This window comes from Mauremys reevesii, linkage group 2 (assembly GCF_016161935.1).
Source record: "Mauremys reevesii isolate NIE-2019 linkage group 2, ASM1616193v1, whole genome shotgun sequence".
NCBI classification, from domain to species: Eukaryota; Metazoa; Chordata; order Testudines; family Geoemydidae; genus Mauremys; species Mauremys reevesii.
Window position 1 is genome coordinate 155,236,597 of NC_052624.1, and position 13,830 is coordinate 155,250,426.

General features: G+C 41.3%; 1 protein-coding gene across 5 annotated transcripts in view; it reads right to left on the bottom strand.

Moving 5' to 3' along the window:
- The window catches only part of PPP3CC (protein phosphatase 3 catalytic subunit gamma), a 48,053-nt gene that overhangs the window by 10,672 nt on the left and 23,551 nt on the right, over positions 1–13,830 (bottom strand). For all 5 annotated transcript variants that reach the window (XM_039523569.1, XM_039523568.1, XM_039523571.1 and 2 more), the window contains exons 4-8: positions 5,476–5,587; positions 2,868–3,013; positions 1,406–1,545; positions 295–372; positions 106–200 (exon numbers count right to left, since the gene is read on the bottom strand). In XM_039523569.1, coding sequence (XP_039379503.1) covers positions 106–200; positions 295–372; positions 1,406–1,545; positions 2,868–3,013; positions 5,476–5,587 — 571 coding nt within the window. The remainder of the gene's footprint in view (positions 1–105; positions 201–294; positions 373–1,405; positions 1,546–2,867; positions 3,014–5,475; positions 5,588–13,830) is intronic.

Consider the following 13,830-nt stretch of genomic DNA (forward strand, 5'->3'; position numbering starts at 1 on the left):
TAACAAAACAGGAGGACAAAGTTGGAGAGGGGTTTCCTAAGGGTTAATATTAAAACAGCACTGGCATCCAAAACAACTGCAGAGACGTGGCCTTGCCTGCCTTACCCTTGTTGTTATAGACATCTAGGTAATTTGGTGCAGAGAAGATCGTGATTAGCGATGGAAAGCCTGTCGTCTGGCTCTTCCTGTACATTCGGTACCTAGAAGGCAGGGCATGGTGTTGGAATTTGGTCTTGCTAAGTGTAGAAAAACTGAAAAAACATTCTTGCACAGTCCTAGCACTGTAGCACTTACCCGGCATCCTGGGCTTCATGAGCTCGGATTACAGATAACAAACTATTGTTTTGCAAAAATTCACAGACTGCAGGGTAACTAAAGAGAAGAGTTTTAAATACATTAGTAGGTAGCAAAGAAAAAAATCCTCCCTCCTCTGGGGAGGCAGGAGAAATGAGAACACAGAGCATTAATGGTCTTGTGAGCTTTGCAATTAATCTTCAAATGATAGCACTGCATGTAGTTGTGGGCTGCTTTCAGATGTGCTGAGAATCTTTAGATAGGTCTACCCTACAGCTGAGAGTGAGCCCCCAACCCTGGCTGGCAGACTAGCTTGAGCCATGCAAGCGTCAGCGTGCTAAAAAACAGCAGCATGCATGTTACTACACCAGCGGAGGCTTGCACTAGCCGCCAAGCTCGGACCCACCTGATCCTCTGGTTTCAAGCTTAGGTGGCTAGCGTGAGCCTCAGCCAGTGCAGCAACATTCCCAATGCTATTTTTAGCATGCTAGCTAGAGCCCTGCAGTCACAAGTCTGTCTACCCAGCCGGGGAAGCTCACTCCGAGCTGCAGTGTAGTCACACCCTTCAAAGCCAATGAAAACTGCAAGCGCCCAGCACCTCTGAAATAAGGCCACAACTATGTACAGTGCCATCTTTTAAAGATTAATCACAAAGCACATTGGAAACAGTAGTCAGTCTGGATTCCTACTTTAAATCCCAACCAGGCAGGTTGCAAGGAATCAAGTATAGAAAATTATCTTTTAAAATTATTTATTTCCTTCTAAAATCCCCTTGATACCTTCTGGTCCCTGAAATTATCTCCAAAAGCACCATAACAGGTACCAGAAGTCTCATTACAACCTTAGATACTTGCGATTTCATCAAGTGATGCATCCTGGGGCAGCTTCAGGGAGTCAGGTACCACCCAAGTAGATTTCCCATAGGGGAAAAACAGCTTTAAAGCAAGTTTATATATTTCTGTGCTAACACAGACAGCCCAAGAACCTGGTAAGTAGGGGCACATTTAACACAACAATCGGATTTCACTCCATCTCTCCATTCACTTTTAAAGACTACCCAGGGCAAGTCAGAAGCCATAGTTTATCTGAGCCCCACTGAAACTCTGCTTACCTGTAGAAATAGGAACAGCCTCGAACAGTGTTGTGAGTGAAATGCTCTAGCGTCTTCTCATTGCCGTAATCCTCTGATGGATCAGACCAGAGTAGGTCACACATCGGACCAAAGGCTGGAGGCTCTTTAAACCTGTCTAACTGGAAGGTGCACACAAAATGAGGACAATTGTGGCAGTAAAGTGGCTTTGTAACCAAGGGGTACATGCCCCTAAGCAGAAGAGCTCTGGAGATGGACTAGTTTGAATGAATTAGGATTAGAGCTTTGGACACCTCCTCTCTTACTGAGACCAAAACTGAGTCTACTCAACAGATCTGAGCTTCCTCCCTTCTTTTTCCATCTTTTGGGGAGCAAGGTCTGAGTGGCAGCCATGTGGTCACCACTTGGATGCTCACGAGTTGCCTGGCTTTCTGCCCCTGCCTGCTTTTCCTTCTCCCTCAAAACATTCAGAAGAGATCTTCACTGTGGGAGAACTGGCATATACTATCTGACTTGAAGCTCCCTGGTCTAATCACTAGAGAATGTTACCTAGACACTGAGTGTCTACAGAAATTAAATGCAGTCAGCATCAGGGATGTTATTAACTTGTTACATGGTGGCAGAAAAAGTAAATTCTATATAATAACAAAAAACATACTGCAGACTTAAAAATGCAAACGATGCCAGTGACACGCTACCTGGTAGCAATTTAGGAAGAAGAGCAGGAACCAAGTCTTAGTAACCAACCCAAAGGCCTTTAAATTAGCCTGAGTTTTGCTGACTGAAGGCCCAACTTTGGGACAATCTGTCAGGCCGTTGAAACCAACCAGCTCTGGCTGCATGAGAGAACGAAGGATGAGGTGGGAGAGAGGAAGAAAAGTGTGTGATCTATTACCCTCAAACACTCAAAGTAGCTTGAGCTGTGCTGCAGAACTACAGAGCATGCTGCTGTCTCAAGATACATGGGAGCGTATCACAAACAGCAGATAAAATGGAGGAATAGCAAACATGCATAGCATGTTTTTCCAACAAAGAACATCAAACTACAGCAGCCACCTGTGGGGTGCAAAGCCTGCTAACCAGTGCACCGAACGCTCCATAAGGACTAAGGAGCTGTAATGTCCATGCAACAGACAGGGCTTTGGCTTTTTAACATATTGTCCAAAAGGCCCACGCACACTGAACTGCTTGGAACTCAATTTCTTTACCTCAGAAAGAAAAAAAGCTGTTATGTTCCTGCTGGGATCTTGGGTTCCCAGGAGGGTATCGAACCTGATGCTTAAACTGCAGTCAACCCCTTTCGGTAAAGGGATCAAAGAAAGCCTTATTAAGACCAAACTTTAACAATCCAAGATTCCAGAGGAAGCAATAACTCTCATGTCCACCAGAGATGGGTTGTGTGAGTATGCAACTAAAAATCGAACCCTAGTAATACAAGTGCCCAATAAAAATGTCAGTGTGAATGATGAGTGAGATTACTTACTTTCCTAATGTCATCTAGACATGTGATTTCTGGAGACAGTCCTCCATGAACGCACAGGAACTGCTGGTTTAGGAGGGCGGCAAGAGGAAGACAGTCAAATGTATCCATACATGCATCATACACTCGCTCCGAATATTTGATTCGACCTAACAGGGAGAGCAGGCAGGAGAGAGAGAGAGAGAGAGAGAGAGAGGATGGTTTATCTTCTACACAATGTGGGTTGATCAAGTTGGGTGAAAAGATTCCAGACCATTCATGCATTCAGACTAACATACTACAAGAACTGGCAGCAAAGGCCTTGATCTGTAGCACTGTCAGAGGAAGCTAATGTAGAAGGTGAAACAGAAACAGTCTACACCTATGACATTCTAAGCAAAGCTTTCCTCTAGCACGTTAATGGAGCTGTCTTAGAAAATACTTTATGACCCTGAAAGCCAAAAGGCTTCCAACATGGCCCCAGTCAGGAACTTTTACTTTAATTTCTGAGCTTGACGGGAGAAGATTAACTTATCCTAGTGCATGTTAACCTCCATAGCAAGAACTTCCTGGAAGAGGCGCCTCAGCATTTTCCAAGGGTTAGAAAGAACTTGGTTTACTAATAAATTCATACTGCACCTTTCATCTCAAATGACCCCAAAGAATCTTACAACCTTCAACTACTATGCAGACTATACATTAGGAACTGCAACAGCAGTTTAACTTGGCACAACCAATACCATGTAACAGTTTAGATAAGGAATTGCAGTTTCGGTTGGATACGAGTACTTCAAGGGAGACTCAGGGAGGCTAAGGAGCTAGAATTTGACCAGGATACCAGGGGTTAACACACCAAGTCTTACAAGAAATAGCATATAATCTTTAATGTCCACATATGGTCAGGTTCTCAGCTTTACGCCTCAGCCTGATGTCAGAGGTACAATCAACTAGTAGCAGTTCTCTCACCATGCTGAGGCACTAGTTCATTACTGATTCAGAGAGAAAAGAGCCCTTCAGTGCACTTTCAGCACCGTTTCCTGCAACTTGTGTTATTTCAAGGGCTCCTATCTGAGTACTGACCTGACCCAAACTTTTTTACCTGAGACCCCAACAGATCAGAACACAGAGTGATCTGGTTCCTTCCCCCAAAAGAAGCCACTGAGAACAAGTTCTCTTATTTAGCGTGCTGAGTTGGCCCAAAGGGCTTAAAAAAAAGTTACATTCTGCAATCTCCACATTAAAATGCATTCTAAAAGCCAATGTTTTAGATTTCTTTTTATGGATACAACAGGAGGTGCTGTTCTAAGCAGCAGTATGCTGGTTTAACCATTAATGCTCTGCAAACTGATGTCATTTGCTGCTTGTTTTAACAGATAGGCTAGGAAGATTTTCACTGTCACAGAAGTGATATGGGTTTCCTAAAAGCAGAAACTAAGCTTTCACAACCAGGTGTCGGACAGATTCAGAAACGTTCCCCATCAGATGCTACTGAAGTAGTAAGACTCTACAACACCATGTAGTCACATTAGGAGATCACCACATCAAAGTACACATGGTCTCAGGTCTGGCAGCCATCTTAGATGGTGATGTTTTATCACAACCATGTCTTGGAAAAATCTTACTGTTACTGTAAGAGTGACCTTCATCTACAGGGAAAGGGTGATATTACTGAATTTTTCGTTTTCTCCCGCCCTTATTTCTGTAGCTCAAAAAGGTTTCTGTAGTGAAACATTTATGTACAGGAAGAGAAAAGGCAGTTTTTGTTTATTATGCTTTTCAACAGGGGATCCTGGGAACAGAATACAGAACCTTTAACCTCTAGATCACTGACTCAAATCCAGCTCAGCTCAGTAGGGAGAAATAATGACCATCATCAGTGTCCAGCATGAAGCAAGCTGATGCCTCTCAGCTCATTTCTGAACAAACAGGTAGGTTCCTGTCACACTTTACCCCTCTGACAACTATCGCCTGTCCTCTAAAGACAACTCTTTCAGGTCAGGGTCGACGCATACACGACTGCTGCCTCTGCTATGCTTGTTGTGTGGAGAGAGGATTTCAGTCTCCAGTGCTGGCATGCCACTTGACCTTTCACCAGCACTAGTTTCACATACTTTAAAAAGTTATAAATACTATATTTAACTAAAATAAAATTATCTTAGAGGTAATGATTCGCCCAGTACAAACACTAGGAAGAGTCCTTTATTTTCTTCCAGCTGTAATCACCAATTCCAGCTGCACAAACTGAACTGAAAGTCACTTGGCAGTAATTATAGGGTGCTGGGTCTAGAAACTGGGGAGAAGGAGGGGACTTTGCATGCAACCATTTGTCAGTAACACAGGAGATGGGCTTGCACTCCTTTTATCTGCATTCATATTCCTTCTACCAAGAGAACTCAAATGCTACTTTAGCGTATGTTCAGCACTCCACAGGATTGGTTCAACCCAAAATATTGAACAGCATTTAAAGCAATGTGCTAGAATATTGGAAACAAGAGGACAGCTAAGTGCAGATATATTTGCCAAAGCCAGCTAGGCCATCCAAGACAGGCCCAATAGAGGACTGAGAGCCCTGACCTGGCCAGGTCGTGCTAGTGCATCTATGTCATTACTGAGGAGAATTGGGTATACTTACATTCCTGTTTAAAGGTGAAGTATTCTGTGAGGTGCCTGCATTCATGGTTCCCTCGAAGCAGGAACAGCGTTTTGGGATGATTTATCTTTAAACTCCATAAATACAGCACACACTACAAACGAGATGGAAGAAGACGGTACGTCATAAAACCTTTTATAGGGCACTAATCATCTACAGACTTTACTGAGAGTTTTGGGGAACAACTAAGAATGGCCATACTGGATCAGATCAGTGGTCCATCTAGGCCAGTATCCTGTCTTCTGACAGTGGCCAGTGCCAGATGATTCAAAGGGAATGAACAGAACACAGGAATTAATCAAGTAACCTACCCCTTGTCATCCAGTCCCAGCTTCTGGCAGTCAGAGGTGTGGGGACACCCAGAGCATGGGGTTGCCTCCCTCACTGTCTTGGCTAATAGACATTGATGGACTTATCCTCCATGAACTTATTTCTTCTTTGAACCCAGTTATAGTTTTGGCCTTCACAACATCCCTGGCAACAAGTTCCACAGGTTGACTGTGTCTTGTGTGAAATATTTTCTTATGTCTGTTTTAAATTTGCTGCCCAATAATTTTATTGGGTGAGGACTAGTTCATGTGTTATGTGAAGGGTTAAATAAGGAAGTGTTATGCACTTTATTCACACCATTCATGACTGTATAGACCTCTATCACATTGCCCCTTAGTCGTCTCTTTTCTAAGATGACCAGTCCTGGTCTTTTTAATCTCTTCTCATAAGGAAGCTGTTCCATACCCCTAATACATTTTGTTGCTTTTCTCTGTTCTTTTTCCAACGCTAATATTTTTTGAGATGGGACAACCAGTATTCAAGGTGTACCATGAATGTATATAGTGGCATTGATATTTTGTCTAATCTATTCCTTTCCTAATGGTTCCTAAATTGTTAGCTTTTTTGATCACTACTGAACATTGAGCAGATGTTTTCAGAGAACTATCCAGTATGACTCCAAGATCTCTTTTTTGAGTGGTAACAGCTAATGTAGACCCTGTCACTTTGTATTTATAGTTGGGATTATGTGTACCAGCATTACTTTGCTTTATCAACAGTGAATTTCATTTGCCATTTTGTTGCCCAGGCACAAAGGGATCTCACAAAACTGGTTAACTCTTCTCAGTCAGCTTTGGACTTAACTATCTTGAGTAATTTCATTCTGCAAACTTCACCATTTCACTGTTTACCCCTTTTTTTTTTACATAATTTATGAATATGTTGAACAGCATTGGCCCCGATACAGATCCTTGGGGAGCCTGCTATTTACTCCTTTCCACTGTGAAAACTGACCATTTATTTCTATCCTGTGTTTCCTACAGGGCTGCCCAGAGGGTGGGAGGCAAGTGGGGCAATTTTCCCTGGGCCCCGCAGGGGCCCCCACGGGAATATAGTATTCTATAATATTGCAACTTTTTTTTAATGGAAGGGGCCCCCGAAATTGCTTTGCCCCAGGCCCCCCTGAATCCTCTGAGTGGCCCTAGTTTCCTATCTTTGAACCAGTTACTGATCCACAAGAGGACCTTCCCTCTTATCCCACACTGCCTACATTACTTAATAGCCTTTGGCAAGGGACACTGGGCTTTCTGAAAGTCTAAGTACACTATATCCAATAGAAAAAAAAAAACAGGAGTACTTGTGGCACCTTAAAGACTAACAAATTTATCCAATAGATCACCCTTGTCCACAAGTTTGTTGACCCCCCCTCAAAGAATTCTAATAGATTAGTGGGGGGAGGGATAGCTCAGTGGTTTGAGCATTGGTCTGCTAAACCCAGGGTTGTGAGTTCAATCCTTGAGGGGGCCACTTAGGGATCTGGGGCAAAAATTGGTCCTGCTAGTGAAGGCAGGGGGCTGGACTTGATGACCTTTCAAGGTCCCTTCCAGTTCTAGGAGATTGGTATATCTCCAGTTATTACCTATTACCTTTAGGAATGATTTTCCTTTACAAAAGCCATGTTGATTCTTCCCCAACATACTGTGTTCATCTAAGCGTCTGATAATTCTGTTCAGTACCAGGCAAATTTGTAGGAACTATAGTACAGAAATTCAGTTTACCAGCCTATAATCTCAAGGATCGCTTTTGGAGCCTTTTTTTTTTTAAATCAACATTACATTAGTTATCTTCCTGTCATCTGGTACAGAGGCTGATTTAAGCAATAGGTTACATACCACAGTTAGTAGTTCTGCAATTTCGTATCTGAGTTCCTTCAGAACTCTTGGGTGAATGCCATCTGGTCCTGGCGACTTATTACTGTTTAATGTATCAATTTGTTCCAAAATCTCATCTACTGACACCTCAAGCTGGGACAGCTCCTCAGATCTGTCACCTAAAAAGATTGGCTCAGGTGTGGGTATCTCACTCACATCCTCTGCAGTGAATAGCAATGCAAAGAATTCACTGAGCTTCTCTGCAATGGCCTTGTCTTCCTTGAGTGCTCCTTTAGCATTTTGATCGTTGAGTGGTCCCACTGATTGTTTGGCAGGTTTCCTGCTTCTGATGTACTTAAAATTTGCTGTTGATTTGTGTGTTTTGCTAGCTGCTCCTCAAATTCTTTTTTGGCCTGCCTAATTATACTTTTACATTTGACTTGCCAGAGTGTATGTTCATTACTCCTTCCATGAGTGCAGAGGACTGGACTAGATGACCTCTCGAGGTCCCTTCCAGGTGCATGATTCTATGATTCCTTTCTATTTTCCTCAGTCAGATCAGACTTCCAATTGTTAAGAGGTCTCTATCTCTAACCATCTTTTTTACTCAGTTGTTTAGCCAAGGTGGCTTTTTTTGTCCCCTCCTTCCTGTTTTCTCTTTTATTTGGGGTATACATATAGTTTGAGCCTCTATTACAGTGTTTTTTAAAAGGTTCCATGCAGCTTAAAAGGCATTTCACTCTGGTGACTGTTCCCTTTAAATTCCATTTAACTAGCCTCCTCACTTTTGTGTTCCCCTTTTTTAAGTTAAATGCTATTGTAGTGGGTTTCTTTATATTTAACATCCTTGGGGAAAATACCAATTACATTTATGGCTGCTATTACCAAGCGGTTCAACTACATTCACCTCTTGGACCGGATCCTGTGCACCACTTAGGACTAAATCAAGAATTGCCTCTCTCCTTGTGGGTTCCAGGACTAGCTGCTACAAGAAGTAGTCATTAATGATGTCTAGAAATTGTATCTCTGTATTGCAATCCTTACGTGACACATTCCCAGTCAATATGGGGATAGCTGAAATCGCCCATTATTATTGGTTTTCTGATTTTGTGGCTTCTCTAGTCTCTAAACATTTCACAATCATGGTCACCATCCTGGTCAGGTGGTCAGTAATATATTGCTACTGCTATATTCCAATTCAAGCATAGAATTTCTACCCACAGAGATTCTGTGTTTGATTCGGTTAAGATTTTTACTATATCTGACTATGCTTTCTTTCACATATAGTGCCCCTGCCCCACTAGTGTGACCTACTCTGTCATTCCTATATATTTTATACCCTAGTACTAGTGTGTCCCATTGATGATCATCATTCCACCAAGTTTCTGTGGTGCCTGTTGTAACAATATCCTCATTTAATAATGCACTCAAGTTCACCCATCTTAAAACAAACCCAAAAAGTTGATTTCAAGTAGAACTTTAAGAGCAACCTAGTTCCATAAGCAGCATCAGATCTTATCTTGGCCAACTCCACCAGTGGGGGAAAAGCCACAGCACACATTTCTCTATATTAGGCTTGAGCTGGAGAACTGACAGATGAGATCTAATTCAACTGAAACCAACTTTGCATTGGGTGGGGGCAGCTTTTCCTTCCTTCCTCCCTGTCAGCAGAAACCAAAGCAAGAACACTCATTTTCAGAGCAGCTAAGCACAATCAGATGGACAGCATCTTTACAGATGTCCCATGTGCAACCTAAACTGGAGATCGTTAAGTCCTTGCTGACCATTATATCAAATGGGTTGAATATTAGTTAGAGCCTAATATGTTTTAGTATGGGGGAAAAAAAACCAAACTTCTGCGTACGTGTTATATTCATGTGATATAGATGCTAGAAGAAATGAAAAAGCCCCAAACAGGAAAAACTCAAAACCCTCTGGGGTCTGAAAAAAGTTTCACAAGCTTGCTTTGAATAGTGTCACTGAACAAGTGCCTCAGTGTCACTGAGGAACAGACCAATATCAAAGTGCCACAACAGCCTTACTAGGGCCAGGGAAATACTCCAGGCTAGCTTGCCAAGGAAGCTCTGAAGATAAATGTTTTAAAGAGAATATACTTATATCACCCTGTGGTTAGCAAACTGACTGTTAACCAGCTGATTTGTCTAACATGAGAGAAGTGATATCAAGTTTGCCTTGATGATTTTGAGAGTTGGAAGATAATCTGTTATGACAACAAGCAGTATGGCTTGGATTAAAGTTTGTAACAAGCACTTGCCCTTTAGGCTGACATGCTGCAAAAACTGTACATTCTTTCACAACATGAAAGATGAAGGTTGACATCAGAAAGCAATTTCTGCGCTTAATACATGCTGGTTTGGGTGCACAGTATTCCAGAAGCCAGCTGCTGTGGTATAAAAATTAGTTCCAGACCGCAGACAAAACAACTTCAATCCAGTTTCTATTACAGATGGCTAAAACATCAAGGTACTTAAATACTGAACCCCCAGGCAAGCTTTGATTTACTCATTTGAAACATTAAAATCTCCAGAGAATAAGGAGCCTTTCTGCCTACGTAAATGTAAGGATTTCCAGAGTCCCATGTACTTCTGAAGTATCTCTCTGAATGTTACAGAATTTAAACCTTAAAGGAAGAGACATGCTTACACAAATCTAAATTTTAAATATTACTACAGATAACGCAACATTGTCAGGTAATTTAGGTAGCCCGTTTACATCCAGAATAAAATGTTTTCCTAAGTCTATTTATAGGAGAAATGTTCCCACAAATTTATAAATATTCTGCAATTTCAATTTTATCCTGGTGTTTGCAACCTCAATGCCACAGATCAGGGCTAGCACATGAGAACCAGAAAATGAAAGTTACTATCAATGACACAAATTGACATGAGGGATGGAGACAGAAGATCAGGGAACTGACTAAGCTGGTTTCACTGCCTGAGTAAAATCTACAGAACTCTAAATCAGACTTTACATTTTAGTTTCAATTGGTGTGTGGATATTTCACAAGTACCTGAAAAATCATTGGTATTGAGAAAGTAACATATAAAGGGAAACATAGTCCAAAGAGCACTGAACAGCCTGTTGATGTCTCTACAGGAGCCATGATAAGAAGTAATAGCGATAACTACAGTTGCATTCATGTGATTTTTTAGCTGGTGTTTTACTAAGAGATCCCTTATCCAGATTTTCCAAGGCTCTATGCCTAGAAACAGATTACTAAATGATTATATCTCAGTAGCAACTTGAGACAATTATGGATTACTAGATTTCAGAATGCAACTTCCCTTTTGTCTGTAACCTTAAAGCCTAAAGTCACACACCGAGGCATACATGAATATTTAATTTCTTCCCTTACAAACTGACACTCATACAAAAGATTTACTCTTGTAACATACCACTGCTTACAAGAAGGAGATCAGAACTGCCTGCAATAAAGCATGACGGAACATTTCCTACATGAAGCATAAGGAATCAAACTGAAGAATCTTTTCAAGAGTCCCTTTATGCAAATACATAACTAGCATTATAAACAGAGATATGTTCATTTTAAAGAGTCAGCTGAGATTTACAAATGAATAAAAACTGCATATATAAAGTGCTCATAAATAATAAACCTCCCATCCCTCTTCTGAAATAGGTAAGTACACCTCTACCCTGATATAATGTGACCTGATAGAACATGAATTCGGATATAATGCGGTAAAGCAGCGCTTTGGGCGGGGCGGCCTGCGCGCTCCGGTGGATCAAAGCAAGTTCAATATAACACGGTTTCACCTATAATGAGGTAAGATTTTTTGGCTCCTGAGGACAGTGTTATATCAGGGTAGAGGTGTATTGCCATTCTATAGACAGGGAAACAGGTACCGGGGGGGGGGGGGGGGGAGAAGGGGCTAGAGAGAGAGAGAGAATGGCAGTCATTGGCAACGCAGGGAACAGAAACTTTCAGAAGTCTATCCTATGCTCAGACCACATTTTTTCTTCAATGTGTTATGTATTCTGGGATACAGCTAATGTAATGGATGGACAAAGCAAGGGAATATGATTAAATGCTTGCTATTTGAAAATATTCTGCCAAAACATACATTGAGAATTATTCAATCTTATTGCAGGATGGGGTAGAGAATGAACCTTGTTTCTATTTACAATTGCACATAGCTTGGTCTGTTAAATTGAAATGAATGTACAGTTTACATGGTTTAGCAAGAGAAGCTTATGACAGCTTTCTTTAATAATGCTAACAAGACAGAACAGAATCAAACTGAAAGAAAAGGTGCAAAGGCAAAACATGCCCTCCCCTCTCAGAGAGGGGACAGTTTCCCTTCAAACATTCATGACTTTTTTCTCTCTGATGCAATATCAGAATCACCAGCAGGGTCAACCAAGCTGTGGTAAGCACACTTGTTAGAAATGTTAGTGACATTGTCAAGGTTGGCAGGCCTCACATTAAGTCTACTAGAATATTAATTTTTAATTTGAATTTTGCGAAATATGCTAAATTAGAAATCCCACTCTAGAGACCAAAGTTCCCTTAAACTACAATGAATAGCTACAATGGCCATGCAAGGTTTCTTGACAACATGTCTAAACCCTTATGTGGTTGGCCAATCTAGGGGTTTGGTCTCCCCAATCCGCTCAACCTTGGCCACACTGAGGAATGCTCCAGAAATTGGGTCTCTTACAGCTATTGTGGGTTTTTTTATGGACACTTCTACTGGGAATTGGAACTGGAGTGAGACAAAACTCATTTTACCTGGGCCAGTCACGAGCGCCAACCCGAAGGTCAATTTTTGGTGATTTCCTCTTATCATGGAAAAAAAAGTACATCTGCCCTCCAAACTGAGGGATGCAAAAGAAAGAAAGCACTCAGCACTCTGGGTGTGCAATTTTATATCACACCTCTTTACTGCTCCCTTCTAGTGTTAGTGAGATTTACAGGAATTCTACTTAATGCATATACCTGAAAACCAAAACAAGATCTGTTAGATCTAATTTTCATCTAATTTGGCAAATTAATCCAGAAAAGGTCTGCACCACCATCACTTCACCTCTACTGATAAATAAAACTGGTTCTGTTTCTGGTCACAATTCTTTTATTTTATATTTAATAAAACAGGGTTTTATTAATTGTATTATGGTAGCACATCTAGAGTTTCCGTGTGAAATAAGAGCACCATCACACTAAGCACTGTACACGGAATGAAAGATATTCCTAACGCCTAAGAGCTTTCAGTCAAGAGACAAGATGGAGGGCCAGAGAGAAGAAGTGAATTGTCCAACGTCACAGAGAGTTACTGGCAGACCTGATGTAGAATCCAGATCTCCTGAGTCCCAGTTCAGTGCCCTGTCCTTTAGCAGCTGATATCTTAAAGGGGAAAAATTAGGTTAAGGTGTCACTCCTGCTGTTGGTGCTTATGAATTAGATCCTTTTCTGAATACAGTGCACAGGATACACTGGGCACTGCATACATACAGGCATTTAAGCAGTTGTAAGTAGGAGCCTCTACGACAGGAGATCCCCCCACAAAAGTGGAAGATGCACAGAATGTGTCTGACTAAAAATCTGATAGAAGTCACAAAATATTATATGCATGTTTTAAAAACAAAGCTCCTCTCTCACTTCCAGATTATGGGGATAATCAGTTAAACACCCTCCACATCACTGGCAGCAGAAAGACTGTTTGCTAGTGCACAGGCTGTTTATTTTTTAAACTTAGATGTTTCATATGTGAAACAAAACAGTCCAGTAAACAGCCAGAACTTACATAATAGAATTACAAAGACCGCAAGATCATGGCTCCTTACGAGCAAGAATACAAGTCAGCTTTTACCACCAGACCTGCAGGAGACCTACAGTACTATCTATAACTAAATGAATCTCTTTTTCCAAGATAGGCACCCATGATATGAAAGGAAGGAAAGATTCATAAAGAGGAAGCTACATGGAATTGATCTCAATCCGAGTCACAATTCTAACCAGCCTCTGAATATTGTAATATAATGGCTTACAGTCTTGCGTCTGAAAAATGGAACAAATGAAATGTTATTTAGCACAGATATTGCCTGCAGGTTAGGCTCCATTGTGCTAGGCACATAGCCTATAGTATAGCATCCAGACTGCATGTCACTACAGGAGATGACTAGGAATGAGAACATTTTCCTTTACCTTTAACTTATT